At 45.0% G+C, this 27973-nt stretch overlaps 13 protein-coding genes across 13 annotated transcripts, besides 1 other annotated feature; 3 read left to right on the forward strand and 10 right to left on the reverse strand.

Annotated features, from left to right (window-relative positions):
• Nucleotides 1-759: 759 nt before the first annotated feature.
• PUMCH_003505 (uncharacterized protein) lies at nt 760-1536 on the reverse strand (the record flags this gene model as incomplete). Its single annotated transcript, XM_063022469.1, has 1 exon — nt 760-1536. One exon carries the CDS (start codon nt 1534-1536, stop codon nt 760-762), a length of 777 nt encoding a protein of 258 aa, XP_062878539.1.
• A 285-nt stretch (nt 1537-1821) lies between these two features.
• On the reverse strand, nt 1822-3243 carry PUMCH_003506 (uncharacterized protein; the record flags this gene model as incomplete). The annotated part of the gene is made up of 1 exon (XM_063022470.1): nt 1822-3243. The coding sequence occupies one exon, from the start codon at nt 3241-3243 to the stop codon at nt 1822-1824; it is 1422 nt and encodes a 473-aa protein (XP_062878540.1).
• A 389-nt stretch (nt 3244-3632) lies between these two features.
• Nucleotides 3633-6620, reverse strand: PUMCH_003507 (uncharacterized protein; the record flags this gene model as incomplete). Its single annotated transcript, XM_063022471.1, has 1 exon — nt 3633-6620. The coding sequence occupies one exon, from the start codon at nt 6618-6620 to the stop codon at nt 3633-3635; it is 2988 nt and encodes a 995-aa protein (XP_062878541.1).
• A 343-nt stretch (nt 6621-6963) lies between these two features.
• Nucleotides 6964-9237, reverse strand: PUMCH_003508 (uncharacterized protein; the record flags this gene model as incomplete). The annotated part of the gene is made up of 1 exon (XM_063022472.1): nt 6964-9237. The coding sequence occupies one exon, from the start codon at nt 9235-9237 to the stop codon at nt 6964-6966; it is 2274 nt and encodes a 757-aa protein (XP_062878542.1).
• Nucleotides 9238-10036: 799 nt separating this feature from the next.
• Nucleotides 10037-10060: a sequence feature (Short protein (PUMCH_003509, WPK26161.1) was converted to a misc_feature.).
• A 1261-nt stretch (nt 10061-11321) lies between these two features.
• On the reverse strand, nt 11322-12584 carry PUMCH_003510 (uncharacterized protein; the record flags this gene model as incomplete). The annotated part of the gene is made up of 1 exon (XM_063022473.1): nt 11322-12584. One exon carries the CDS (start codon nt 12582-12584, stop codon nt 11322-11324), a length of 1263 nt encoding a protein of 420 aa, XP_062878543.1.
• A 318-nt stretch (nt 12585-12902) lies between these two features.
• PUMCH_003511 (uncharacterized protein) lies at nt 12903-14369 on the reverse strand (the record flags this gene model as incomplete). The annotated part of the gene is made up of 1 exon (XM_063022474.1): nt 12903-14369. The coding sequence occupies one exon, from the start codon at nt 14367-14369 to the stop codon at nt 12903-12905; it is 1467 nt and encodes a 488-aa protein (XP_062878544.1).
• Nucleotides 14370-14935: 566 nt separating this feature from the next.
• On the forward strand, nt 14936-16567 carry PUMCH_003512 (uncharacterized protein; the record flags this gene model as incomplete). The annotated part of the gene is made up of 1 exon (XM_063022475.1): nt 14936-16567. The coding sequence occupies one exon, from the start codon at nt 14936-14938 to the stop codon at nt 16565-16567; it is 1632 nt and encodes a 543-aa protein (XP_062878545.1).
• Nucleotides 16568-16652: 85 nt separating this feature from the next.
• PUMCH_003513 (uncharacterized protein) lies at nt 16653-18110 on the reverse strand (the record flags this gene model as incomplete). Its single annotated transcript, XM_063022476.1, has 1 exon — nt 16653-18110. One exon carries the CDS (start codon nt 18108-18110, stop codon nt 16653-16655), a length of 1458 nt encoding a protein of 485 aa, XP_062878546.1.
• Nucleotides 18111-19206: 1096 nt separating this feature from the next.
• On the forward strand, nt 19207-19833 carry PUMCH_003514 (uncharacterized protein; the record flags this gene model as incomplete). Its single annotated transcript, XM_063022477.1, has 1 exon — nt 19207-19833. One exon carries the CDS (start codon nt 19207-19209, stop codon nt 19831-19833), a length of 627 nt encoding a protein of 208 aa, XP_062878547.1.
• An 82-nt stretch (nt 19834-19915) lies between these two features.
• PUMCH_003515 (uncharacterized protein) lies at nt 19916-22426 on the reverse strand (the record flags this gene model as incomplete). Its single annotated transcript, XM_063022478.1, has 1 exon — nt 19916-22426. The coding sequence occupies one exon, from the start codon at nt 22424-22426 to the stop codon at nt 19916-19918; it is 2511 nt and encodes an 836-aa protein (XP_062878548.1).
• Nucleotides 22427-23352: 926 nt separating this feature from the next.
• PUMCH_003516 (uncharacterized protein) lies at nt 23353-24684 on the reverse strand (the record flags this gene model as incomplete). Its single annotated transcript, XM_063022479.1, has 1 exon — nt 23353-24684. One exon carries the CDS (start codon nt 24682-24684, stop codon nt 23353-23355), a length of 1332 nt encoding a protein of 443 aa, XP_062878549.1.
• Nucleotides 24685-25316: 632 nt separating this feature from the next.
• PUMCH_003517 (uncharacterized protein) lies at nt 25317-27254 on the forward strand (the record flags this gene model as incomplete). Its single annotated transcript, XM_063022481.1, has 1 exon — nt 25317-27254. One exon carries the CDS (start codon nt 25317-25319, stop codon nt 27252-27254), a length of 1938 nt encoding a protein of 645 aa, XP_062878550.1.
• Nucleotides 25442-25972, reverse strand: PUMCH_003518 (uncharacterized protein; the record flags this gene model as incomplete). The annotated part of the gene is made up of 1 exon (XM_063022480.1): nt 25442-25972. The coding sequence occupies one exon, from the start codon at nt 25970-25972 to the stop codon at nt 25442-25444; it is 531 nt and encodes a 176-aa protein (XP_062878551.1).
• Nucleotides 27255-27973: the final 719 nt, after the last annotated feature.

Here is a 27973-nt window from a genome sequence, read left to right on the forward strand (position 1 = left end):
TGGTCTCTGTATGGCGTCCAGTAGCCCTCGGTAACAATGTGAGAAGTCTTGAAATGCTCTGGCGCAACCGCGTCCGATGTCTGTCCACGCTTGGTTCCTGTCAACAAAGCGTCACGGGCCATCATTTTTTGGTCCCACTGGTCCAAGTCCCAACGGTCGTTTTTCCAGCCGTTGTCCCAGTATCTGATGAAGCCGACACCGTGGCCCGCAAGGCCAAAGAATCCGGCCATGATGGCGTATGGCAACAAGCCTTCGAATGGTACAGGCATGGTGTTTTAGAGATGTAGTTGGTGTGGTTTATGTTTGAAGTGATTGGCTGCGGGGGTGCAGGTAGAGAAGAGTAGGGAGTAGTGAGGAAATGAATGAATAGAGGAGCATGGTCGAAACTGGGTATATTTAAAGGAGCTTTTTTTTCGTTTTTCGTTCTGATTTAAATATTTAAGGTATTTATGCTTCTGGATTCGCTTGTGGACTCAGTGGCTACTGGGTTTAAGCTCTGTAGTTAAAGAATTGAAGTAATTAAGGGGAACAGTGCAATCTAAGAAACCTTCTTTACTCTTCATTAGTTTATTTTTTAATTGTTCTTTCCTTAAGAGCCATTTAATCAGTTCGGATCAGGGACTGTATGAGTAGTCTTATTGCTAGAGTAAAATTGTGATACTTCACTGAAAAGCTTCCAACTTACCATAGTTCGCGGAAGATGCTCAAAAATTACGGAAGAATACTCCACCATGAACATCAATGCTGTCATTGCCTGTTTTACTCTCTCAAATGAAGTTTCTCCAATGTCTTCTCCAAAGCACCCTCTCTGGCCGTGGAGTCTTCCTTGACCTCCTTCTCCTCCTTCTCCTTCTTTTCAGACTTCTCCTTCTCCTCAATAAGCTCCTTAAGCACAATGTTTGTTCCCTCCACAATGGCCTTGTGCTCCACCGAATGAACCCTCTCCTCGTACTCTTCTAGTGTCTCCTCCTTCTTCAAGTCAAGCTCCTTCACCAAAACTGGCTCACCACGATCAACCTCGGCAATGACACGATGAATCATCACACCACCTTTGCTGATGGTACCGTCCTGGCCCGCTTGCCATGCACGGTCAATTGCATGGGTTCCATCGAAAGCTCCAGGCAACGCAGGATGCAAGTTAATGATGGAAACACCACTCTTCTCCAAAGGTACCAAGACCGTGGGAGAGAGAATCAACATCCATCCAGCACATACAACCAAGTCTGGCTTGGTGTAGCTGTTGTCGGCGGTTCCCTCCACATTTCCGTAGATAAGAAGGTTGGCAAGGTCGCCGTTGAATTTTTCACGACGTTGCGCACGAGCCTCTTTTTCATCCTTGGTTGTGCCCTTGTAGTAGGTCTTCAAAACGTGGGTCTTAGTGGGGACCGATGCTTTGGCGGCTCTTTCCAAGCCAAAAGCGGTTTCGCTGCTGGAAACCACCTGTGTGATTGTTCCCTGTAAATTGCCCAGTTTCTGTGCGTCTAGAAGCGCTTGTAGGTTGGATCCAGAACCGGAAATTAGGACGGTGATGTTCATTTTTGTGGTTGATGTATGATAGAGATGTCACAGTAGATAGTGAAAAATGGATCTGTGCGAAGATACTCACGCACACCCAAAGAATTGATACCTCGAAAGAAAAGTTTGATTGAAATTGTAATTATTTGTAATGAATTGCTTAGAGTTGTGTTTAATTGTTTTGTTAATTTTTTCCTCCTAATTTATTGTTATTGTTTTCACTTGTATCGTCTGTCTTTCTGTTTGAACCTGCAATTGATTTGGCTGGACAAGAAAGTCGTTCCTCCCAAATGCTTCTGTCTATCCCTAGTTAACGCTATCGCCCCAGAGCCTCTTCACAAACTTCGCCATGTTGACAACGGCCTGCAGTTGTCCTACGCACCATGGGTGCTGAAGCATCTGGCGAGGACTGGGACGCTCTTCGGGATTCTTCTTCAAACAGTAGTCTATAAAATTTTTAAACGAGTCAGTCCAGAAAATGCCCTCATCTGGAACATCCTCAAGATGTGGCTCGTACTCAAGAATGAGCGATAGTAGCTCTATTGGGCCCATGGGATTGTCATTTTCATAGTGGTATGGGAACTGCCCGCGTGCCACCTCTAGCAACGATAATCCAAGCGACCAAACATCGCAGCTGACGGTATATGGTTTACCCATGATCCGCTCTGGAGCCATGTAATATTGTGTGCCTACGAAAGTGGTAGCGAGCGAATTGACAACATCTCCACTGACACCAAAATCACAGATCTTGACATGGCCCTGCGCATCTAGAAGAATGTTGGAGGGCTTGATATCACGATGAATGATCCTCTGCAGATGGAGGTAGCTCAAGCCTTTGAGCACCGACTCGGCAATCTTGCCCAAGATCTTTTCATTGACTCGATTGGTGCGATCTAGCTCGATCACGCGCTTATAGATGGCATCCAATGAGCCTCCGCCCATGTACTCCATAGCAATTCCAATCATAGACTGCAGCTCGACCATGAACGTGCCGTAGTAGCCTACGATATGCTGACAATGACACAAACGATTATACTGCAATTCACGGATAATCTGCTTCTGCACCTCCGGATTTGGATCGGCATTTATGAGTTTGAGTGCAAACACCGGGGACCCGCTCCGGAGCACGCATTTGGACACACTGCCGCCATTTCCCTCGCCGAGCTTCCCGAGCTCGACTATACTGTCGGAGTTTGCCAACCGGTTCCACTCCTCCTGGGTGACATCGGCTATGTTTGTGTATGATCCATTGATATTGGATTCAGAAGTTTTTACGTCGGTATCTTGGACGTCTTGTATCTGGCTGCCCTGACCGTTAGCATTCTGATTACCGTGGATGCTCAGACCCTGACTAATTTGTGCTACAGGGGTCAAATCAGTGCGGCTTTTCGCAGGCAGATCTCGCGAACTCTCGCTTGTAGCCAGCGCATAAGGCCGTGACGCCGTACTGGCTGCTGTGCCAGAGTCAGAGGGACTAAACGAGTACGAGCCATCGATCTTTGAGAAGTCGATTGCCGGTGGTTTCCGCCGAACTGCACCTCCAGAGCGAGGAATTGCTGCTAGTGGCGGCACGGCGCTCAATGTCTCTGCGGGAGTTTGGCTGCTTTGGCTCGGATGACTCAGATTACCGTTGTCGTTTGGCTGTGGAGGTATCAGAAGCATTAACGAAGGGTTTGCCATGTTCCGCCGGTTGGGCGGAATGTTGAACATGGGCACTTGTTCGGACATTTGTGCAGGGCAAGACGCTGCTACTAAGATGTTGCCAATTGGTTGGATGGAAGTAGTTGGTGGAGTGGTTTTGTGGAATTTGGTGTAAGCAGGTGGTCTGGCTATTCTGCAGGAAAAACCAATGGGTGCAAAAAGTGATTATCTGTTTGTAATGCGTGAAAATTTACATGGCTACTATATAATTTCGGGTTTCTGTCAAGCTTTGACTTGTAATACTTCTTTCGGTTAGCTGAATTCGACCTCGGTGTTTCGGATTAGTTTAGGCTTAGCGCATCCAATAACTCAATAAAGAAGAAAAGAAGAAAAGAAGACTAGATAAGAGATTAACCATAGAATCAGAATCATAAAATGCAATTTCAGGGTCATTGCAGACTGTCCGCGTCGACCATCTACTTTTTGGCCCGCTTGGTTGGCTTCTTGGCTGCGGCCTTCTTTCCTCCCTTTGCACCGCTCTTGGGAACAACCTTCTTGATAAGTTTGTCTTTCTTTGCATCAATGGCATCGTTATCCTCGACTTCTACCTCTTCATCCTTTGCAGTGTCATCCTCAACAACATCTTCGAAATCTACTTTACGTTTAGCACCAGCAGAGCTGCCAACGGAATTACCCGTTTTGAAGATTGCAATTGGATGCTGCATGGTGTTGTATTTTCTTGTCATGGCCGTTTTCGTTTTGGTATTGATTTTCAGTGCCACTCCGTTCGCTGTACCCACACCAAACCCAAGTATACTATCCCAATCTTCCTTTGTGAGATAGTAATGATCCATAGCCTCGATCACTTGAGGGATACCGGCATCACCTTCGTTTATCAATGGCAACGTTAAGGCCTCACGCATGGCTGGAACATAGTCTAGACGCAATTCGCTCTTGCTGGTGGACGTACGCAATCTAGTGTGGTATTGGACTTCTTGCAAGAGTCTTTGATTTTTCATCGTCTTCGAATTGTTCCCTAGCCAAGCGGAGAAATTTATACGACCTGTGATGCGACCATTGACCTGCGCTGCTGGAGCCACTGTCGACAAGATACCATGGAACGGCAACAAACTCCACTGTTGCTCACTGGATCTGATGAGAGAGTTGACGGAGTCTGACTGACTGATAGAGTCAGCTGCTTTTGCTATTCTCTTCAAATGTTCTGTTTTGGACAGGACTGCCGGAAGTGTCATTAGATAATTCTCTTGGATCATAAGAGGAGCGAAATCAATATCACTGAAATATAAATCAAGTTTGTCATTGAGAGTACTCTTCGAGCTTGGGTTGAAAATTGGCCCTCCCAAAAGAGTTGAAGTAATCTCAAAAGGCTTGAGAAGCACATGCTTTTTCCAACTTTCGGCGATTGCCTTCGAGTTTTCATGGCCAATGACTTTTTGAGTTTTGGAGACTGTCGACATTAAATTGATGATCTGACGGATATCATTGCCGGTGGCTTGAACCAATTGGCCAATGACAGCAGGCTCAAGCTTCAATTTCTCTCTGTGTGCGATTGTGAGCAACCTGGCTCTCATTTCCACTTCCGTTGGTCTTCTAAACGGGAGTTGATAAGTCACAGTGTCGAATGTTCTCATTTTTTGGAGACTCTTGTCATTACAGATGAGAATCATAGGCATCTTTGTGATACGACAGAAAGCAGACAAAGCACCAGCTCCACCATGATCACCACTGGACATTCCGTCAACTTCATCCATAATGAGACAGAATTTTTTGTCGTTGCTTCCAGGGTTAGCGTCATCCTTGTGTTTGAAGAAGCCTACGACCGAGGTATTGTTGAGAACGGATTTAATCTCCGAATTGAGAAGAGATTTGGAACGAACATCCGATGCGTTTTTTTCGAGAACATCATAGCCGAGCTCGTTTGCAATCAAATGCGCAGCTGTGGTTTTTCCGATACCTGGAGGACCAGAAATTAACGCAGCACGGAACTTCGATCCATCAGGTCCAGAACCGTCAAAATTATTCTTCGAGTAGGTAAACCAGTTTGAAAGCCAAGTTCTCAATTTCTCCACTTGCGATTTATTGCCACAAAGCTGAGTAACAGAGGTGGGTGCATACTTGGATGTCCAAAGCTTTTCATCATTGGATATTTCTCTGGGCATGCTTTTGGGAAGAGACGAGACCGGTGCGGCTTTTGTGTTGGTTGAAGCAGCAGACTTTTGTGCCTTTTTGGCGGCCTCACGGTCTCTCTTTTCTCTCTCAAGTCTCTCCTTCTTGACTCTCTGTTGCTCGGCCTCTTCTTCGGCAGCGGCTTGTTCGAGTATCATTTGTTCCTCTTCCTCGCGCTTCAATTTGGCTAGACGGGCCTGGTCGCTATCTCCACCGTCGGCGGGCATGAGACGAAGTAACTCGATGAAGCCCTGTTCTGTGATAGCTTTGATACCTAGATCTTTGATCTTCTTAACCTTGGAGGGGCCGGCCTCTTCTCCGATGACTACAAGCGAAGTTTTGCCCAGGATGCTTTTCGTGACCTTTGCGCCATAACGCTTCGCAAGGTTCTCGGCGGCACTTCTATCAAGGCTAGGAAGCACACCGGTGAACACGACCGTGAGACCGCCGAGACAATTAGGAGCCGCCTCTGGAAGGTCTATGTCCCCACTTGGTGGTGCGACATTTTGTTGTTTTCCCTTCAAAGCGAAATAATTAAGCTTGCCATCCGTTTCCGGAGCATCTGGTAGCTCGGCGTTAGGAATCTTATCCAAGATCTCATCTGCATGTACGCCGGTCACAGCAGCAGGAAGTTCACTGGGCTTTTTTGGTTTACGCGCGGGTGCCTTCTTTGGTTTCGGTTCTGGCTCGATTTCTTGAATGGACTCTTCTTCCTTGAGAGCCTCGTCTTCGGCATCGACGTCGATAGCTCCGTCTTCGAGTTCTTCAGCGGCATTTTCATCGGCCTCAAAATCATCGTCTTCCGCTTCTTCCTCTACGTCGGGCTTAAATTCTTCTTCTGAATCCTCCATGTCTGAGTCCAAGTTAATATATGTCTTCTTAGCAGCTCTTCTACGACCAGCAGGCTTTGGCTTCTCCGGCGACTCTTCTACAACTGGCTTCGATATCTTTTTAGGCGTAGCTGGTTTCTTTGCTACTGGCGTCTCCGGCAATTCATCGATTGACTCTTTTGTCTCGGCTGGAAAGTACTTGCTAGAGGACTCCGGCAGTGTTTTCTGCCGTTTGGCCGGGACTTCGTCGTCTGATATAATCTCTACACTCTCTTGCTTTGTTGCCAGCTTCGCAGTGGAAGTCTTTGGCTTACTTTTACTGGCATTTGATTGTGTTTGGGGCCTTTTTTTCTGGAATTGGTTAGTATATGTATGCAATTGGGGCAGGGCTGGGTGACTTACAGTGTTTTGGGGGCCGTTAGCGAAAAACAGCCGAATATCGACCATTTTTGGTTGTAAGTATGGAGAAGACGTGGATCAGATCTATAGGTGCTAATATGTACGAGACGCGAATCGGTGGAGGTGATCTGAGATGGGTGAAAAATGAGGTTTTGTGAAATATTCGTAAGAAATGCAAGAAAGATAACGCAAGAAAAAGGAGATTAAAATATGTTTGCTTTTTGGCAGTATGATTAATCATCGCTTACAGAAGATCTTCTGGTATTTTGATACTATTGGTAGGAGAATACCTCTACTACATAATTAATCGTAATGAAAAAGAAAAAAAAGTGGATAGACATCTTTCTTTTTCTCGCTTTTTCTTGTTTCTTCCGTCTCTATGCATTGACATTTACTTCTTCGAGCTCTCTTTGTCGAGAAAGTCTGTCCACAACGAAATGAATGTCAGTCGAGCCGGCTTTTCATCGCCCCTCTCAGCAGCACCCCGATTCGCCAATCCAGCCTGGATGTTTCGCGTGTCGTCCCAGTCGAGGAAGTCGGAGATCACCTGAAGTGCCTCGAACTTCTTGGTATCTCCTCTTGGGATCTGGAGGAAGTTTATTAGCATGTTCGAGATCAACTCCTTGTCAACGGTTCCCTCTCCCTCGTTCAGCTGTTGCCTGAGCATCGAAAGCGATTTGGTTAAGTGTTCATTCAAAATTATGGCCTCGTGCCTCAATTTACCAATGATTACCTGCTTGCTTTGCACGTCCTCTTCTAGCGACAGTATGCGTTCGTTCTCGGATTTGAAGCGCTCAACTTCCAATTCCAGTGCTTGTTTCTGCAGAAGGAGATCTTCATTCTTTTGGTATGATTGTGCGAGCTCGGCGCGAAGCTCCTCTTGTTGTTTGTTGCTTTCCGCAAGCTTGGCCAACAAGTCATCCACTCTTGACTTCGACAGCTCACTCTCAGCATCCGCCTTTGATTTAAACTCCTCAATGACTTGCTCCTTTTCCTCCAAGGATTCCTTGAGTTCTTCAACTACCAGCTCAAGATTTCTCTGTTTCATTGCAACTTCTTCTTTTGTGATTTCCAACTCATTGAAAGCAGCCCTCTGCTCACTCAATTTCTTATTGAGTTTGCTGACCTCATTTTCAAGAGTGTACCTCTCATCCTGAAGCGATTCTTCGCGTGATTGATATTCTCTCTGTAATGTGGTCAATTGTTGAGATAATCTCTCGCACTCGAAGTTCAAATCGGATGATTCAGTATTGAGTGATGCAAATCTTTCCTCAAATGATTTATTTTGGGCAGTGAGACGAGTGTTTTCCTCAGTCAAACTTTGACTAAGTTCCACGTGGTTCTTGAGATCCTGCTCGAGCTCATCCATCTTGATTCCACTGGCACTGATCTCCTCGTATGCTGTTGATAAATCTGCTTTCACGACCTCCAACTCTTCTTGTGTTTCTTTGTAGTTTTGGAACACTGCTTTCATGCTGGAGATCTTGCTGAGGAACCCTTCCAACTTGTCCTTGACAGAGTCTCTTTCAGCCTCTGTTTCACCAAGAGTGGCTTCCAACTCTTCGATTCTCGCGATCAAGTCGTCCTTAGAATGCGAGCCGTATAATGAGCCATAGTCTTTCTGTTCTAAGTCGCTAGTTTGGTCTGGGGGAGTAATCAGACCATTTTGGGCGATTTTGGGCGGCGCATCTAGCGCCTCCAATAATTCTTCCTCGTTTGTTGAAGAAGGTAAAACCTTTTTATTAGCAGCGAGATCTATTGGTACCTCTTGGGTGTTCTGGGAAGATGAAACTGGAATGGCCTCCTCGGGCAACGAATCGTTTTTAATAGGTGAACTATTAGTTTCGTCTTCAGGTAACAAGTTGCCATCTATAGGTAATTCATCTGTGACATTCTTGGATACTTCTTCCGTATCATCTTCCGGTAACAAATCATCATCTATAGGTATGTCATTTGCATCTTTATCTTCTTCGGGTATCACGGTTGCTCCATCTTCAGGAATTTCAGTTGATTCCTCGACAGGCAAAACACTGCTATCGTGCACAGGGGCAACGTCCTCAGGTTCAGGTTGTACCAAGGTCTGAACACTGTCCTCTACAGTCACAGGTTCGACCACGGATTCGACGATATCTGGTATAACTACAACCTCATCAGCCGTCTCAAGCGGTTGTGTCTCTATACTCTTCGAATTTGATGCGTTGGAGACAGAAGGTTCGTCTATCAGGTGTTCTTCCTTAGCCTGCTGAACCGATTCCAGTTCCACCAAAACAGACGACTTAGGTTCTTCATCCTCGGAATCAAGAACATTGCTATCTACAAAAGACGATGCTGAAATAACGCCAGGATGTGGCTCCAGTACATCCTGTTTTTCTGTTGGCTCAGAACCGCTGGTTGGAATAGTCTCAGAAGAATCTTCAACAATGTTGCGGCCCCCATTCTGGGGAATTTCAATATTCTGTTTTGGATTTTCTGCGCGTGCGGAATCATTTTTCTTGATATCACTGGTTTTAAGCGTGTTTCCATTTGACGATTGGTTATCCAAATTAGTGGCCAAAACGGCCGGTTTCTCGGTCAACGAAGGGGTAACATCCGCGTCGTCGAATTCCAATTCCGTGTCCCATGGCTGGTCCTCATCGTCGGTCCAGGACGGCGATTCCGTGGCCATTTGTGTTGTGGTATGTGAATGTATGTGGTGGTGAAATGTGGAGATTGGAATTTGAGATGAAAGTGGGAGCGAACACGAGTGAAAAGAGAAAGTGAGTCGGGTACTTGAAAGGTTTGAAAATTAAATTACTATATCCAAGAAGATATTTTTTGCTTGTGTCAATGTGAGACGATCATGACTCTCAGTTCATGGCCACGTCTGCCAATGATGCGATCCATGGAAGGTGTATTATTTGATTGTAATTGTTGAGACGAGCTTTTTTTTGGATTGAATTACAATTTGATTTCTTTAATATTCAGTAAGGCTTTGATGATACCAGGGAGTTTTGTAATACTAGTCTTTCGGCTAGGGTCACTAAGTGCAAATTGGAGAACAATGAAGTTTGAAGCGTTGAGTTTATTGACGTTACTTATTCGTTTCATTCATGAAATTATGCTTTAGTTCAATTCTTTTTACTTTTTTCAGACTTTGTGATTCGTACTTCTCGCTAAATACCACTGCTCACCGACTAATATACATCCAAAATTGACCTATGCTCACAATCTACAAACATCAGTCGACGTAAATAAATACAATTATAATACAAACGTTCCATTGGAATTCACAGGCCCCCGGAAAACATGTCAAAGTTTCGCCTCTCCAATATCTCACAAGATCAAAGAAAGTACTATAATCTATCAAAGCTCCTCTCAGACCCGTATTTACAACTACATCAATATAACGTGTGAAATGATTCATTTTATACACGCTGCGCGTACGACAGAACACAGCAAATTAATAGGCTACAACATCACTCTCCTTAAATGTTAGATGGGTACAACATCACTCTGACAGAAGCACCAAAGGTCTTTGGTGGCAAGTTCTTCTTGAAGTTGGCTCTAACGACACCGTTGTTACCGTGAGTTCTGGTGACCTTACCCCAGATAACTCTGATCTTGGTACCTCTGACCTCCTTGGTAGCTCTGTACACGTAGGCGATTCTCTTACCCAAGTAGAACTGAGCATCGCTTGGGGAGCGAACACCGTCGATTTGGATCAAAGAAACGTTTGGGTTGGTAACGTTCTTGGAACGTTGGTAGGACAAGTGCTTACCCTTAACGTACACTGTATGTTAGTATAAAGATGGTGGGCGATAAATCAGCCGGAACAAAGAATTCCATTAATCGCAGACAAATTTTCTACGTGGCGATCGGTGCCATTATCACTGATCAATATCATTTTGATGATTGCCGTTCGATGTAGAAAGGACCGTAAATGATGTGCATCGCTCAGTGCAGTGAAAAATTCACACAACAGACGACTTCTCCCTCGAAACTTTTTCTAGTCATTATCATAGGCCCACGGTATTGGCCACAGTATGGTCGATAGCAACGCAGGGCGTATGTCGATACATCTTGTCCTATTTTTCATAGGTCTTTCAAATAGGTCTGACGATGGGATATTAATGGTTCACGATAAGGGTGGATGGTATTCTTTGTTCGGTGATAAATTCATAAATATTCTCTAGTGGATTGTGGTGTCTCCGGGGCTACATACATCTTTGAGCTTCAGCCATTGTGTATCAGTTGGATGAGAAGAAGTTTGATTTGGGACGGTCAAATTTTTCTCAGAGTGAGGAGGGAAAATTCTGGCTGTGACTGCAGATAGGCCGCGGCTGCCAGCGAAAAGTCAGGGCTGTGCCCTAGCGGCGCGCACGTGACACATTATTTAGCAGTCGAGGATGGGTGGTGGTATCTGGAAACTGAATTTGGGGAGAAATTTCACGTACAAAGTAACTTTATAATTTTTTTGCTATTTATTTCATTTTTGCTTGCTTTTGAGAGCTGGCTCTTCGGTACCTGTTGCACCAATGCACCTGTACCAGTTGTAGATTGTTACTAACAATAGCGCAGAGATAGATAGATGTATTCGATAAAGATCAAAAAATGGAAATTGATCATACATTCCAAAATTAAAGGAATATCTTAGGCATTACGAAAACACTCTTTTAACAAAGCAGTGCTGAATCTATCACGTTGAATTGAAAACCTATCGTAACTAGCTATAGACAGCATAATATTGTCCTTATCATACTTCCGTAGACCTTAAATCAAAATTTCCTTCTCATCGTTCCATTTGCCTTCGTTGAATCTCCAGTGGAGCGCCTGGCCCTTCTCGTGTTTGGAACCACTTCTAGAGCCCAGAGGAACATTCTCAATACTCAAATTGGCCAAACTAGCCAAGCTGACGAGCGGATCATCACCTGGGCTGGCACCCAGGAGGTCCTTCTCATCGAACCAGCGAACGGTCCACAGATCGCCTGTTTCCTGCTCGCTCTTTCTCATGGCTCTCTGGGTATTCTCGAGCTGAGTCTTCTCCTCGTGGATCGAGTCATAGTCACCCTTGCGGACAGCATCTGCAACCTTCTGCCATGCCTTGCGCGACTCGAGCTCATTTTGCTCTTCAATTGGCTTGACCACAAGCAGTTCTGGCGATTTTTTGGCAGCATCGTAGAACAATTCGCTGCTTGAACTAGATGGAGTAGTGGCTCCCTTCTCAATGTACGACTTACCTGACCATTGGCCGCTGATGGTGGCAATGGCCTTTTCCTTTGTGCCGCTGGCCAACTTGTCTGGGTAAATTCTAGCCTTGAATGTGTTCTTCTTACCGCTGAAGTATCCACGGCCAGAATAGTCGATAACGGCTAGATAACCCAGCGAGCTTTGAATGTATGATGTTCCCTCCAATTCCACGAAAGGAGAGGCGGTAATAAGTCCCTCGATATGCAATGGAGGAAGCGTGATGAGGTATGTCTCATTCAAGTCCTTGAATTGCAACACTGCATGGCCATACTGCTTTACACTGATCATGGTAGTACTGATTGTAGCCTTTACACCGTTGTAACCCTGCAAAAGCACATTGTTTTTCTTGTTTTCGATGGCATATGCGGTCACAGGAGGATGGTGCGAGACCTGCTCACTGATAAGAGTGGTTTCACCGAGAGCGCCGTCAGCGCTTGAATCGGGCCATTTTCCCACAAAAACCTCTCCCAAAAATGGATTCAACGGCTTTTTCTCCGTGCCCATGCTCTCGTTTCTCGAGCAATACTGAGAACGCAACGTGGAAATGAACCACCGGGTGACGGCAATCATACGGCGCTCCGACAACGCAAGCAGCGCAGCACTGGACTTGTTTTTATTCATCAACACCGGCTCCAAAAGCAAGTCCGGATGTTCTCCCCAGTATTGAGAGTACTCTACCAATGACGTTGGGGATAGAATGAATGGTGGGGCCGTCAACGACGACAAGTCGCCATTGAATGACGCAATTGATTTGAGAAACGAGGTCCACAGCGCTGTCAGAGACATTTTATGTTTTGGAGATCAGCAAATGGTAGCAATTGTGCAACGAAGAAGAAAATCCGATAGCTATTACGTAGTAGGTGTAGCAGATAGATATGCAGTTTAGGCTGTACGGGAATGTGTGCAGCACTGGTTGCAAAATGATTGAATCAGAATGGGAATTCTGGCGGAGACGTGGGTCGCGTAAAATCACAGAAAAGAAAATGAGATTTTCAACACTCGTGAAAAACTATTATTTTGTTTGTGAATGGCAACTTATCTTCTTTCATGGTGGCAGGCTCTAGTTGATGTCTGTTCTGCTCGCTCGTATAGGGGGAGATACGATCATAAACGAATGAAGATCTTATAGTGTGCCAAAATTTTGGCTACGAGAACCCACGCCAACAGGTAAAATATCAAAATTGCATACGACATTCCGCGGCTAGCATCTAATGTGTTGATGGACATGTTGATCATTCCAGTGCAGAGGTTAGCGAGAAGGAACACCGCCAAGCCGTTTTGGTTGATGGCACCTAAAATGTCCAGGTCAGCAGCACCAAGAACGTCTTCGAGCAAACTGTATCCCAATAAGAAGATCGAGTTGAAGCTGAGAACCATTAAGACATATGCTAGATTGGCCAAGCGTCTTGAAACACTGCCGACAAGTACAGACTCGCGCGCCCACATGAAGAGAGACCATGACACAATGGTCATTATAGCAAGGCCTTGTCTTGGTGACACTGTGAGAAAAGCATATGGACGCTTTCCGAAGTTCATTCCCAAAAGATTGTTGGGTGTCTTTCTCAGGGTAAGCACGAATGAACCGAAGGATTGTCCCAAAATAAAAATACTCAGGTATCCCAAAAATGAGAATACTCCCTCTTTGTTCATAGTGAACAAATTTGTGGAACGATTAGTTTCATCAAGAATGAACTGAGAGACCCCGAATTTCTGCAAGAGGACCTCATACAGAGCTGCAAGGCCCAAGCCCACGAAAAAACGAGGCACGGCCTCTAGGATTGGGTCCAAGATTCCCATGAAAATTGGTAGAATCCCCAATGTCATAAAAAAGTTCCAGTGGACACCATACTCGGTGACATGCTCCTGATATTCCAACGATTTCACACTCACAAGCCTGATGAGTCCCAATGCGAGTACTGGTAATGCCTTCATGGTGCTTCTACCAACTAGAGCAAAATACGAGTCCGTCTTTGTACCCTTGGAGATGCTTTTCTTGATTACGGCACGGGAGTTGGCTAGACCCATAGAAAAAACAAACAGACCTACACCGAGATCCATTAACGAAGTTCCCCAAGTTTCAACCTTTGCGAAACGACGTGGGAAAATATGGAAATCGACAGCGAGAATTGCCAAATTGGTGATGACGATCATCTGTGATCGGTAAGCAGTAATGAAGGGCACAATGCCGAGAAGATCATCGGACTTTTTGAGTTTAGCCTCATTCTGAGATTTGGAAGAACGGTTTTTTGCAGATTTCTTGTTGGATTGTGGCCCGAATACCCGTACCACAAACAGAAGTAACCCTCCAGCAAGGGCATAGGCATAAAGGAGGGTAGTTCTATCACTGAAAATGGTTAGAGCCTGCAATTGAAGCACCACGGAGTAATAGAAATCCACGAGAAATGGAATTGGTTGGTTCTGGAGGATGGAAAGCTGAGGAATCAACCATTGGGTAACTAATGTATGCAGAAACACGCTAGCTAGTGCAATTCCCGTCACGCTATATATTTCTGACATAGAGCCACCCGTCAAGTCGGAGACGAATTGTTCCTTGAGTTCTTTGAGCGACATGATCCTCTTCTGAACTTTGTTTCTGACTGTTCCCCTACTCAGATGAGTCCGTGCGAAACGTGGAGAAGAGGTAGGGCCAAGGGCCAATTAAGGAGGGAATAACTGTGAGTAAATCGGAACAAAGTAGTGATGAATCGGAAACCTCATTCCAAAAGTAGTATTTCTTGTACAAAATACACGTTTCATTTTTAGAATTTGTAGAATTTTTGGCACCAACTGCTTCACTCGATCCGTTATGGACCAAATGCATGAGAGTTTGGCGCCAGTGCCAACCCCACCGATGGATGCCAAAACAGTCACGATTACTTATTTAAACTCAAACCGATAACTGAAGCAAGAATTGAGGAAGTTTTCTCATTCGCAGAAAAAAAATTTATAGTCTTCCATAATTCAAGTTTATTCCTCCCCTCGCTATTCTGTGCGTACTCTATCTTTATGTGTTCCTGCGTTTTCTTGGGGACCCATATTTGGCCCAAAAGTCTCACTCTTTGTACCTCACTCTACATTAACTGTTGAGCACCCACAACATCCTCCCCGCCACATATCAGAAGGGAGAGCTAACAAAAATGGATACATCAGCACAGACTCGAGATCCCACACAGCTGCACGACTCAATTTCCGTGCAAATCGATGCCCATGACGAAACTGAACGTCTGCGTACCCCAGAACAAAACCAGTCCTTAGATCTGTATGATGGGGTGGGAATCGCCGACCCAGTCAGTCTTCCAGAATCTTTGGCAAGCTCTGTGACTAGCTCGCCGTCGCTCAACGCTGCAGAATCATTCTTGGCCTACACTGGCACAAACAGCGTCAATAACTCAACGGAGAAGCTCAAGTTCTCCAACTCAGCTATGAGGTTCAATGAAGAAGCCTCCACATATCCTTACAAAAACGTTCCAACTGCATTGGACTCACCGGGAACGCCTGAGCTGCCCCTCTTCTCGCTGAACAGTGGTAATCCATCCCAGACAAATACTCCAAAACTGGAATCTTCTTTTGGGTCCCTAGGCTCGCCATATAGAGGCGCCCCGAAAGTTGCCGGTTCTCTTGCTTCGGTAGACGACGAAATCTCCCTCACTGCCGACGTCTCTTCTCTCCACCAGCCAGCCAGCTCTACCTCACCTATGGCGATCAATATAGATGCGGATGTATATTCCGATTCAGATGGCGGTAGAGATGGATATCCTTCGATTCATAGCCCGTTATTCTATTCTAGTGCGCTGGAACTGGAGGGGCCTTCAAATGCCACCCCCAGCGCCAGAAGAAGCAGGAAACTGACCCAGATAAATGTTCTCACGCCGCCACCGGCTACCAAAGCTCGCAAGCCTGCTCGTAGAAAGTCCCGCAACTCTGAGGCAAACTCTGAAAAATCCCATCGCTCAGAATTCCATCTGGGAAGTGGCTATACACAAACACCCACCTCCGGTAAGATCTTCCGCAATCTACTCATTCTCGAGGAAAGTCTTCGGCAACAGGTCATTCAGCAACGTACACTTCGCCGGAAATATGTCACTTTCTTGGCTGTTCTTTGCTCTCTCATCGCTGGCCTAACCCACCACTTGTATGTGAGCGAGTATCGTGGCCCCTTCCGTGTGCTTCTACAATTGTTGCTCCTCATGCTAGTGGTGACACTTCTCCTTTACCACCTCTCAGGTGAGTACCAAAAGACCATCGTTCTCCCGAGAAAGTTTCTCTCCTCTACCAACAAAGGATTGAGACAGTTGAACGTAAGACTAATGAAAATAAAAACAACGTATACAGGAACAACTGCTGATTTGACACGCGAGATAGGATTATTCTTGTGTTCAATGGCACTTAAATTCTGTCATACTGCATTCCCTTCAATGATTCAGAACCCCAACTCAAAACTTGAAATCTGGCTTGTTCTGGCCCAGCTGAGGTGCCAGCCACGATTTGGCTTAAACGACGTCAAGCTTGTTCTCATCCCTAGAAGTTTTAGTACCGACATCAGAGAAGGCTGGGAATTGTACCGGAATGAATTCTGGGTGAATGAGGGAGTACGAAGAAGAAATGCGGCGCTCGACTTCACCAAGCCAAAAGTAACAAAAAAGACGACAAAAGACAAGCCACGAAAGAGAAGACCTTCGGCGCCTCCCCTTCTCAATTTGAGCGAACGAAACCTCCAACTGATGGATCAAAGTCCTGAAGCATTGAAGTTTTCATCTGTTCGCCAATGAAATTTCAATTCCTAACGACAAGCATTGCAAACTTACGAAACAAAATCATGATAGCTTAAATGTGTGTATTATAATTCATTACTCATTAATTCTTAGCATCTCCTAGGATATGTTCTGCTACTCTAGTGCCGAAGACCACACATTCCAATAAGGAGCTTCCACCCAACCTGTTGGCGCCATGAACTCCTCCACTGACCTCACCAATTGCGAAAACATTGGGTAAGGTGACACCTTCTTTGGTCGACACTTGACTGGCGCTATTGGTTTCAATGCCACCCATGGAGAAGTGGAGAACAGGGGTGATGAAACCAAAATAGAAGGTCTCGCCAACTACTGTACCAAAGTGACTTCTTTTAAAGTGGTCGTTCTCAATATTGCCATTGAACTCGGATAAGCCCGCGTCAAACGCCGATGGCAGAGTGGTCAAAGATGGTATAATTTCTTTAAACTTCTCGACTAAGTCGCTCGAGGTGCCCTTGAACATAAGCAGCTGAGACATGTAAAATCCGATGTGGGATTTAGCTTTCTCGTAGTCTTCTTCGCTGACTACAATGGCGGCCACCGGTGGTTCACCACAAGAGTTCAAGACAGCCTTGGTCACTTCATCTCTAGTAGTCAATTCGTTGACAAAACGCTTTCCTGTTAATGGAGAGAGAAGAATACCACCGATACTTCTGATAAGCTCACCACACAAGAATTTGGACTTGCTGGCTATTTGCTCGGGCCCTTTCAATTGGATGAAACCTGTTGGGTGGACCTGAATTTGGTCCATTTGAATCAAATTGGCACCCAACGACGACTCGGCAATTTTTTGACCATCTCCTGTAGTCAATGGTGAGTTTGTTTGAGGATAATCTAAAAGATCCGGTCTGAAGCGCTTGATCATGGAGTCGGGTCCAGTCAAGTCGGCACAGATTCCACCTGTAGCAAGGACGATATTTTTTGCCCTCAATTCATGGACGGGCTCGTTTTCTTTCTGAGCAACAATACCAACAACTTCGTTTTTGTTCTTGATGAAGTCTACAAATCGTGTCTGAGTGAGGACCAGCACACTCTCCGACAGCTGCAATCTCTTGATAAGGGTGGACACAATAGCAAATCCAGGAGGCAAATTTCCACTGCCACGATGCGTACGTGCAAATGAATGGCCTCCCAAACGTGCTACGACTGATAAATCGACGTTACACTCCTCCGACAACCACAGAATGGCCTTGGCACTGTCCAGAGATAAAGTTTTCGCCAAAGTCTCAACACACAACCCTTTTCCCGACCGAATTGTGTCTTTGTAGAATTCCTCCACTGAATCCTTCTCGTCCTTTCTTTGATAAATGGTGGGAACACCGTTTATGCCCGACGAGGCCTTGATGGAGTTTCCGCCCATTTTCTCGGCTTTTTCAACGACAGCCACTTTCAAGCCACCTTCCAGTAGCTTGACGCTGGTGGTGAGTCCGGCCAATCCGGAGCCAATGACGATAACGTCGTAGATTTGGTTGTGAGACATGTTTCTGATGTGATTAGTAAAGATTCCGCACGCCTTGAGCATAGAAAATATGAGCACGCAAGTAAAGGAGAGCAAAAGCTTGCGATAGGTGAAGAAAAACAATATGAAGTATAAGGACGGTGTGAAGAAATTGGGTATTCGGTCCAATTAATATACTTGGAATCAGGTGATGCATTTAGGCGGCTGTGCATAAACGGTGGTAGCGCAGAAAAGGGTGGTAAATTGGGTAATTTGGGAATTCAAAATGGTTGCTTGGAATTTTCGGAAAGAAATTTATGTCGGTTTTGGAATAAATATGTTTTGGAGATTGTTTTATTGGATGTTGTGGGTGTATTAGGGTGTGGTACTGTAAGCGCATAATCTTATCGATACCATCAGACGAAAGTACTAAGGGGATACTCATGGTGCAGGTCTCAGTGTACACTTTTTGTAGACTTTCGTACTCGTACTTCACCATGTTTTGAGGTAGTTCACTTTCTTGGCTTTTCGTGAACCGACCTGGTTTAAAATGGTAGCGAGTCACGGGTATTGGCGCTAATAACGAACACATTTGGGAAAAACTTTCCGTATCTCAAGAAGTACTTGATTTTGGTTATCAAGGCTAATTTCAGACAATTGTTTAGAGACAAACATAGGTCCAACTACCATGTTCTTCCAGGATACCTCGAACTGAAACCTTGAAGCCATCAAATCCATCAAAAAAATTTTGAAAAAAAAAATCAATTCGATTTCTGCTCTATTTTTTTAATTTTCTTTGGCTTTTGCCGGTTTTTCTGATCTTTGTAGAATACATCTTCAAGCCTCCTGCACAATCTGATTACTTATTCAAATATCTACTAGAACCTACCACTGGTATCTACTACTGACTACTATCGCCAACTCTACAGGCACAAAGTCTACCTATTGTCGAGACTGCCCCCGGTACTAGATCTACTCATATCAGTCCGGTTTTTACTTCTACACGATCTATCTTTTCTTCCACTAGTTTTAAATCAAATCAGTACTAGCATCACTCCAACCACTCTCAATAAAGAGGTAGCTTCAACCGATACTTATTTTGAGATCTGTTAATCAAGATCTGCAATAAACCTTCTTTCATAGCTGACATCTACGTCATTTCCCAAGCACAGTTCAAGTCATGCTAAGGCTCAATCCCATCATCCATCCGGATCACAAGAATAAACGTTTCCGTTTCGAGCCCTTCCTACGAAAAGAATTCAACTTTGGCCTTGATCCTGATAGACCGGTATGTCAGTTCTTTAACCCAAACCAGCCAGACTCTTGCCCTAATGGACCCTACTGTCCAAACAAACATGTAGCTGCCATGTACAACAATAAGATTGTTTGTAAGCATTGGCTACGTGGCTTGTGTAAAAAGAATGATCACTGTGAGTTTTTGCATGAATACAACTTGCGTAAGATGCCCGAATGCTTGTTCTACTCGAAAAATGGCTATTGTACTCAAACTCCTGAGTGCTTGTATCTCCATATTGACCCTCAGCTGAAAATCCCTGAGTGCTCGCAGTACGAGCGCGGATTTTGCCCAGAGGGTAAGGATTGTCCAAACCGTCATATTCGGAAGATCATGTGTCCTATGTTCCTAACAGGATTCTGTCCCAAGGGACCTGAGTGCGACTACAGCCATCCTAAATTCGACAATTTGCCGCTCAAATTGCGCGTGGGTCATAAACGTCTCATAAAGGGTGAAACTAGAGAGGTGGAAAAGATTTCTTACGATCAACCGTTGACAGAGGTGAAACGCTAGAAAGCGCTACAAAGCGCTACAATCGTGTATAGTTCTTTAATAACACATTAATTTATTAACTTTTTGTAGATTTACCATGTTCCTAAATTCTATACCGGCGGATCTGTTTTCTCTCCAATGGAGTAATAACCCAGTTGATACCATCACCATCTTCACCGCTGTAGGTATTGAGCTCGTACTCCTCGCTATCCATTCCCACCAATAAAGCGATCTGGGTCACTCTCACAAATTTTTCTTTCAATTCGTAGTCATCCTCGCACATCTCGTTGATCATGTACGAGAGATCTTTATCCAATTTAAGTGCACCCAATTCGTTGATTCGAGACTTCTTCAACGACAATAAAAGCTTCTTTTCTAGTATCTTGGCGATGTTCTCGACTAATTTTCTGAGGAATTGATCATATACAAGACTCTTATGAAGCGTTTGCTTATAAGGCGATGAGATCGCACTCCACGCAGACTTGAATTTGATGATTGTTGATGGATCATTCAATGCAGAAGAGGAATATACAATGAAATTGCCTTCGCTGGATTCTGGGAAACAATCACTGATCATTGTTATGATTTTAAGCTTGAATGACTGTTCATACAACTTCAGAAGGGACTGCTTAATGATGTCCGTGGCACAACTTTGAAAAGGATCGAGGAGTTCGGCCTTCAATATGTTTGCAACCTTATCCGAATCGATACCGAACGGGAAGAGGTTGCTTAAATAGGAGGGATTCCGAACGGTAAAATTGGCACCAATCTGTTCAACAAATTCTAAGCCAGCCGCAATGGTATTGAGGTAAAGAACGAAATTAATAAGTTTAGTGCTGTTGACTGGTTTTGTTGGATTGGCAGCGGTGACCATCGCGGTTCCAGAACCGACGACATTTCCGAGTGCGCTTGACGCACCTTTAAAGAAGCCCCCAACTGACTCTGGTGCTGGTGTCCCCGTCCTCGAAATTATTGGCGACTCGTGAACAGAAAGATTCTGCGGAGACGACAATGTCAAGATTTGATTTGAGCGTGGCAGGTTTTCCTCCAAAGCTTTTGAAATATAACCGTGAAGAAGATCGTCTTTAAGAACTTTGAAACTCTCGGTGACGAAAGATTTTACGCTAGAGACCTGTCCTGATTCGAGCACGTTTTTGAGAGTGGAGTGGAACACCAATGTGATATCTTCGATAATAGAAGATATTGGTGCTTCATCAGGCGACTGTGAAACTTTTGTTGCAATCAAGAGAGGTGAAAGAGGAGGCAACTCTTCGATTGTCAATGCTTTTTCTAGCGACCGTTTCAAGTAGAACAAGTAGAGACTCTCAAATGCTGGGAGGTACTTGCTTTTAATTTTTTTGTGGAAGTTTCCATTTGCAAGCAATGGTGGTAATACCAAGTCGGTATTTTCTGTTGACACAAAATAATTCTGTGCGATGAATTTACAGTAAAGTGCCCAGTTGTTCATAATGGTTGACATTTCGTGAATCAAATCGCCTACTTCGACGATGGAAGCGACATCGTTGTCAACCACTTCTGTAAGGTCGGATTCTCCAGGACTGGTCAAAGCCTTCAATGCGGTGAATCTATGGAGTTTGATGTCCTGTAGAACCTTGTCAATGCGGCTACTCTCATAGAAAGTATCCGAGATTGTGCCAATTTGCACGTCAATTTCACGTTGGATTTTATTCACCACATAGACGATTGCCAGTGGGTATGACTCAGCATAGTAACGATTTATGAGAGGTGAATGTTGAGCGAGCATCATTGAGACGCTCTCAAACAATTTAGCAGTGATGTCGCCATAAATGCCCAGCTTAGATTCCAGGGCAGAGGCAGACTGGGCCAAGGCTTTCGACGACTCGGTGATGATAGAACAGATGAACTTGGAATAGCAGTTGAGTCCCAATTCTGGCTGGTCGATGAGAGGGAACAACTGAAAGTATTTAGTAATCTCAAGTACCGATCGTTTCTTGGCCGCTTCATTGAATAGATCCAGAAATTTGGTTTTAAGCATCTCGATCCACTGCTCAATCTTGGGACCTGGATACTCAGGAATGTCTGTCAGCGGGACCACTGCAGACGCGAATTTACCACTCACAAGCTCCGATCGAAGCTCATGTTTCATACAATGGATACACTGAGCCGCTTTCTCCCAGTCCTGGTGTTCAATGGCATACTGTGTCTGTTTCATATTGCTCTTCAAAGTCTGTACATCGGCCACGTACGCCCAGGTGGCATTGACATTCCCGATCTCATGGTCCAAAGACTTGATCTTGGATGTAAGCGAATGGCCCAAGTCGTTTGCAGATGAGAACACCTTTGTCAATTGATTGGAATGGTTGATTGCATGCAGAAGCTTAGCCCGGTGCAATTCCGCTGCAGAAACTTCGCCGTTATGTTTTTTAGATGTCACGCTCACATACCGCGCTAAATCGGTATCGATTTGGTTTGTTTTGATGTCGATTTCCTGAACTAGTCTATTGAGATCAGAAAGCGACAGTGACGCTGTGAACTGGGCAGCAAGAGCATCGTACTGCAGATCAAGCGTTGGTTGGGCTAGCGACGGGAAGATCTGGTGGGTAGATGTGCGTCTCGTGACTTTTTCCGTCATTTGGATGGAAATAGTTTGGAGTTGTCTTTCAGTATGGGGGGTGTTATGTGTAGGTTTGCAACCATGAATCGGATTAAGTGTATGAATGTGTTGAAAGCAATTTTAGGGTGTGTTTTTTTTAATTCGTTCGAGAAGTTTGGTTTCTCGTTAATTTGATTTATTTCACCGGATTTCGTGGCTATTTAGATTTCTGAGGTCAATACTTATCCGGAATTGTTGCACAAAGGTCAAGGACATATCATTTTGAGTGTATAATCACAATGTGCTATCGAAATTCTTCTGATTATAACCATTGACTTGAGTGACTCTCATCTCCATAATGGCACTTCGTCTCTTGGCATGAGGTAGTTCACTGTCTCATCTTTCATTATCCAATGTTACATCGATTTTAGACTAATTGCAAACGTGACTATCTCTTCCACATATTTGATGTATATTTTAACTTTCACTTCAACGATGAACTGAAGCCAGGAATTGTCAAATTTCGAGGTGTTGGAAATGTGAGAGTTTCGAATGAGAACAAACTATTCACTTCTGCATCAGGCTTTCACACAACCAAAAGCGTTTGTTCCTAGATATATTCGGGATGTTAAAAGAACAACGAATATCCAATCTTTATTTCATGACACTATGCCTACTAGGCTGCTTGCAGCGGCATTGCTTTCCTCGGTTCACAAAAGGGTAACAGCAAGCTATAAACCGGAATTTTTGAGAGCTTTCTCTGTCAGTACATATCTTTCAGTGATAGATTCTAAATCCACTGAATACTAGTCTATAAGACTGAATTGTCACAATAACAGTCCAATGCAATCCATATTGCATGCAGTATTTTGCAGCCAGGGCTGTTTAGAGTCTATTCAAAATCTTCAAGTACTACAATTTGATATTATGTTCCTCGTAGCTTCTGTAAATTACCTATTATGCGACTACTTCAAGTTCTGGAACTGGGCTTGGTCCAGCTTGAATTGAGAAGATCTCTTCGTGATACGGGCTTTCTTCTTAGGACCCTGAGCGCTCTTCAAACCCTTGATACCCTCGATTTTCAGGCCCTTGGTAGCTCTGGCACCCTCCACGATCATCCGTCCTGCAGTGTTCCGGTCGGCTTTACCGAGCATTCTCTTTGCACGGCCCAATTTCGTCTCCTGGTCGTCATTCAAGTTTCTTGGGGGCATGCGAGTTTTCTTTTGGTTCAAGAAATGGTTAGGGGAAATCACAGATGGTTTGGCATGGCTCTTGGCTCTCAGAATACGGAGCTTACGGCCCTTCTTTCCGTCGGCGGCGTCAATGGGTTTGTCATTGAGGAACAAAGCCTTGTTGACAGAAAGGGTGTCTTTGAATTGCACAAGAGCGAAGCCCTTACCCAAATTCGTTTTGGCGTCACGAACAATTCTAACGGCCTCCACGTCGTTGCTGATCTTGTCGTTGAAATATTTCCACAAAGTCTCCTCCTGCTCCGAAAAGTCCAAGTTGCCCACGAAGATTGTGCGCTTGTTGTCCTTGGGACTAGGGTGTGCTACGTGATCCACGCGTATGTGGAAATCGTCAAATGTGGTGGCGTTAAGGATACCAGGCGCCTTCTTGGAGGGTTCCTTCTCTGTAAACACAACGTACGCGTTCAACGTGTCTCTTGTGTCATGCAAAGCCTTCTTGACAAAGGCCACTTTTCTGGGAAGAGCCTCGTCAAAGGCAATGGATCTGAACCGGATAGATTCCACTGCGCCAATGGTAGAAAAGAGCTTCTTGAAGTCTTTGTATGTGCTTTTGGAGGTGATCACCTTGTTAGAGACGTTTCCTACAAATACGGTACGCGAGGCCTTTTCTAGTTCGTCTGCCTTGAGGTCCACCGTCTTGGCGGCGGAGCCCTTTTTATTGCTCTTGGTGGCAGGCGCTTCCTCAGTTGTGTCAGCGGGTTTCTTCTCCTTTCTTGGTTTCTTGGCTTTGGCGTCGTCAACTTGCACATCCTCAGCCTCTTCGCTTTCATCATCATCGCTTGATCTCACACGCTTCTTCGACTTTTTGTCTCCAGAAACCTCGTCGGTGACTTCTTTGTCATCAGCTTCACTCGAGCTTTCGCCCTCGCTGGCATTTGCAGCTGCGTCGGCGTTTTGGGCATCGGTAACTTTTGGAGATGAGGCCTCATCGGGCACAGAAATGACAGTTCTTCCCCGGACAGGACGACTGACAGGACCGGCGGACTGCAGAAGCAAATCGGAAACGTTGTCGTCTTTTTTGGCGTTGCCGAAAAGAGCTGAAAACATTATGCGGATGTATCACTGAATGACGACTACTGTCCTTGAATAATTCCCCCCAGGCATCTCATCTCGCTGGTGTACGGGTGTGCTGTCCAGTTGGGTGACACTGAAAGATAGAGTCTACAATTCGTGTCGGATAAAATAAAAAAAGCCAAAGTCAAACAGAATCAATCCTAACCCTCATCTCAATCCCCCGCTCCATCCAAACGCTTTTTTCCGTACCTTTCCACCTCCATGTTTGGGCCTGCACCCAGTGCCTCTATCTTCAATGCCATGTCCACCCATACCCCCTCATCTGCAGGCTCTCCAGATGCTGGACCAAGTTAAGGCAATCGCATCTGTTTTCAAACACATCCATCCAAACATTCAATCGAAACCCGACTCTCACCCCCCACATCTGCAACCCCAAACATATCAGAGTTGCCCTCCACGTCACCATACAGGCCAGCTGCCCCCACGTATTTCCGTATCCACCCCCATCCTTCCACGAAATACTCCCCCACGTCCAGTGAAGCACCATCAATTGTTAACACATTCCACCACAAGAGTCTCCGTAGTATATACATCCATATCGGTTTCGAGTAGAGCAAGTTTGCTTACGTAATCTCCGTTTTCTTTCCCTCGCATCTTCCTTCGATATGACGAACAGTACAACACAAACAGCACCGCCCACAGCCACAACCCCCAAGAAATCGCCGCCGTTAGAGTCCTCAATTCCACTAAACTCCACCTTCGCCACCCCGTCCAAAGATACCAGGGATAACTACGAGAGCAGCGAGCTCTCGGACTTGGGTGATGACGATAGCGAGGCCGAAACTGACAAAATGGACTTTTTGGACGACGATGCCAACGCCAGCTCCGCAGATAAGGTGTCGGATTTGCGCCGCATTTCCCATTTGACCGAATTGGCACGTCTTGAAGGGGTCGACGACGACGACTCCGATGACTCCGATGACTCTGGCAACCCCCAGCTTCCTTCTGTGCTGCGTGTGGACCCTGAACCCCCTGCCGAAATCGACACCACCATATTTGAAAGCTTCCGGACTGACCTTCTGGATGCAGAGGAGCCTGATGTTTTGAAACGTCCAAGGACGCTCGAGACCACTGATCTTATTGAGGCGCCCCTCAAGCGGATGCGTACAGAGGTATTGCATGAGCTAGAACCTGAGTCTAAGCCCGAGTCTAAACCTGAGGGTTTGCCGGATCTCAGTGCGCTAGACACCCCCACTTCCCTAGACGCTGATTCTGTTGATGATAAGAAAACTCTTATAAACGAGCCCCTTGCGAGTGACATACTGGCCACCGAGTTGGCTGTCAATGGCGTCGCTCAGAGTCCGATAAATTTCGATGCGGAGGAGCACACGGAACGTGCTAGTAGTAGGGAGCTGTCGGCAGAGCTTTCTGACGTTGACACAAAAGAGGATTTGGTAACCATTTCCAATCCTGAAGATTTCAGCGAACCAAAACTCGAGGAAATCGATCAAGTCGAAGCTGAGGAGGCCCCAGAAGATGATGACGAACCTGAAGTTGAACTTGAATCAAATGAACAGCACGAGTCAAAGAAAGAGGATCAAGGCTCTAATATTTCTGATAAAGATCACGGCGACGACTCAGAAGAGGCCGAGAATCTAAAACATAACGCCGAGGAAGAGCACGAAGATGAAGAGGATGATGAAAACGATGATCGCGAGGATAACGAGGAAAACGAGGAAAACGAGGAAGATGAAGCCGAAGTTGAAGAAAGTGAACATGCTGACGCTGCAGAAGTCAAAGCAGAAAGTGGCGATGAGCCAGTGGCGGACACTAGAGATGATGAAGATGATGATGAACACGACGAGGAGGAAGAAGAGCTTGACTTAGACCTTGACGAGCAGAGAAAGAACGCTATTTCGGAGCTCATCTCCATTGAAGAGGACTTTTCGCTACTCCGAGACAAGTTGTACAATGATAAGCTTGCTCTCTTGGAGCATGAGATGGAGCTTTGCCTTGAAGGTTCGCATCCTGAACTTTTACAAATTTACTACAAAGTAAATGAATTTTACCAACAAAACATCAAAATATCCAACTCCACTCTCAACTACTCTCTCAAGTGCATTAATACGGAGACCATGGCAACCAGAACAGGCATTCATCAAAATTTTATGAAGAACCTTACTGATATGAAGAACGATATGGTTGCCGAAACAACATCGTTGTGGTACAAAATTAATCGTGAACGAAACTTTCTCGATCAAATCGTGCCAGACTACAATTTTGCTGCCCTCCCGCTGCTCAATCCCGATACACTCAATATGGCTATTGTGGCTGGCGGCAGCTCAATGGAGTATTATCAAGACAGTGCGCCTCTAACAAAGAAAGCCATCAACCAAAACACGATCATAGAGTTGGTTCAGCGCAGAAATGATTACAACGAACAGCTAGGGGTTCTCAATGGACTCAAGGAGTTCCATGGAATTCCATGTGCTGTGGCCAGCAGTTTATTGGATGAGGATGTGGGTTCTGTCGACGAGCTTCTTCTACGAAAAGCTACGCAGGATGAGATCAACGAAGATCTTCAAGCTATGGGGATATTCTAATCTCCTGTTGTGCTAATACTGTCCCATATTCTCACCCTTGTGTCGTTGATTTCTCTCTTTGATGATTGAGGCAATGGACAACTCTTTGATTCTCACGACTAGGCTGGTTAAAATCCTGTCATATTCGTTTCTTTAATTTTCCTCCAACTACTAGCAAGGCAACTAGTTGGTTCGATTAACTTTGACCTGTGTTCCTACTGTACTATATAAATTACGCTGAATAAGATTTATTTGCATGTTAGAATTGAAATGATGATTGGTACGCTGAAGGGTTTGTGTCTTTATGAGTGGATTACACAAATTGCAGCACTATACTTCTTATGAACGCAATAAAGAATATTGAAGTTAGAGGCGAAATGTATCGGTTCTTCGTCAATTCTTTTGTTCACGGTGGAAGACGTGGAGTTGGTAGGATCTTGAGATCGGCAGAATTTGTTAACAGCACTTTAAATTGAGCAAACCTTGGCGAGGTTCTATTGTGTCATTACTTCTATCAGATCAATTATTCATAGATCGTTTTTGATGGTGTAGGGTTTCATAAAAGCCCAAATCAATACTTTCATTGACTATCAGCGATTCTCAAAAGACCAAAAGACCTCCAGATAGCTAAAATCATAACTGTAGTTGCATTGTCGTGGATTATATGATTAAAAGAATAGGTTTTTTATCGTGTCGTTCACAGGCTCGAACCTGAGATCATCATAAAACTAATCTCAGAA

The sequence above is a fragment of the Australozyma saopauloensis genome, chromosome 4 (assembly GCF_035610405.1).
Source record: "Australozyma saopauloensis chromosome 4, complete sequence".
In the NCBI taxonomy this organism is placed as follows: Eukaryota; Fungi; Ascomycota; class Pichiomycetes; order Serinales; family Metschnikowiaceae; genus Australozyma; species Australozyma saopauloensis.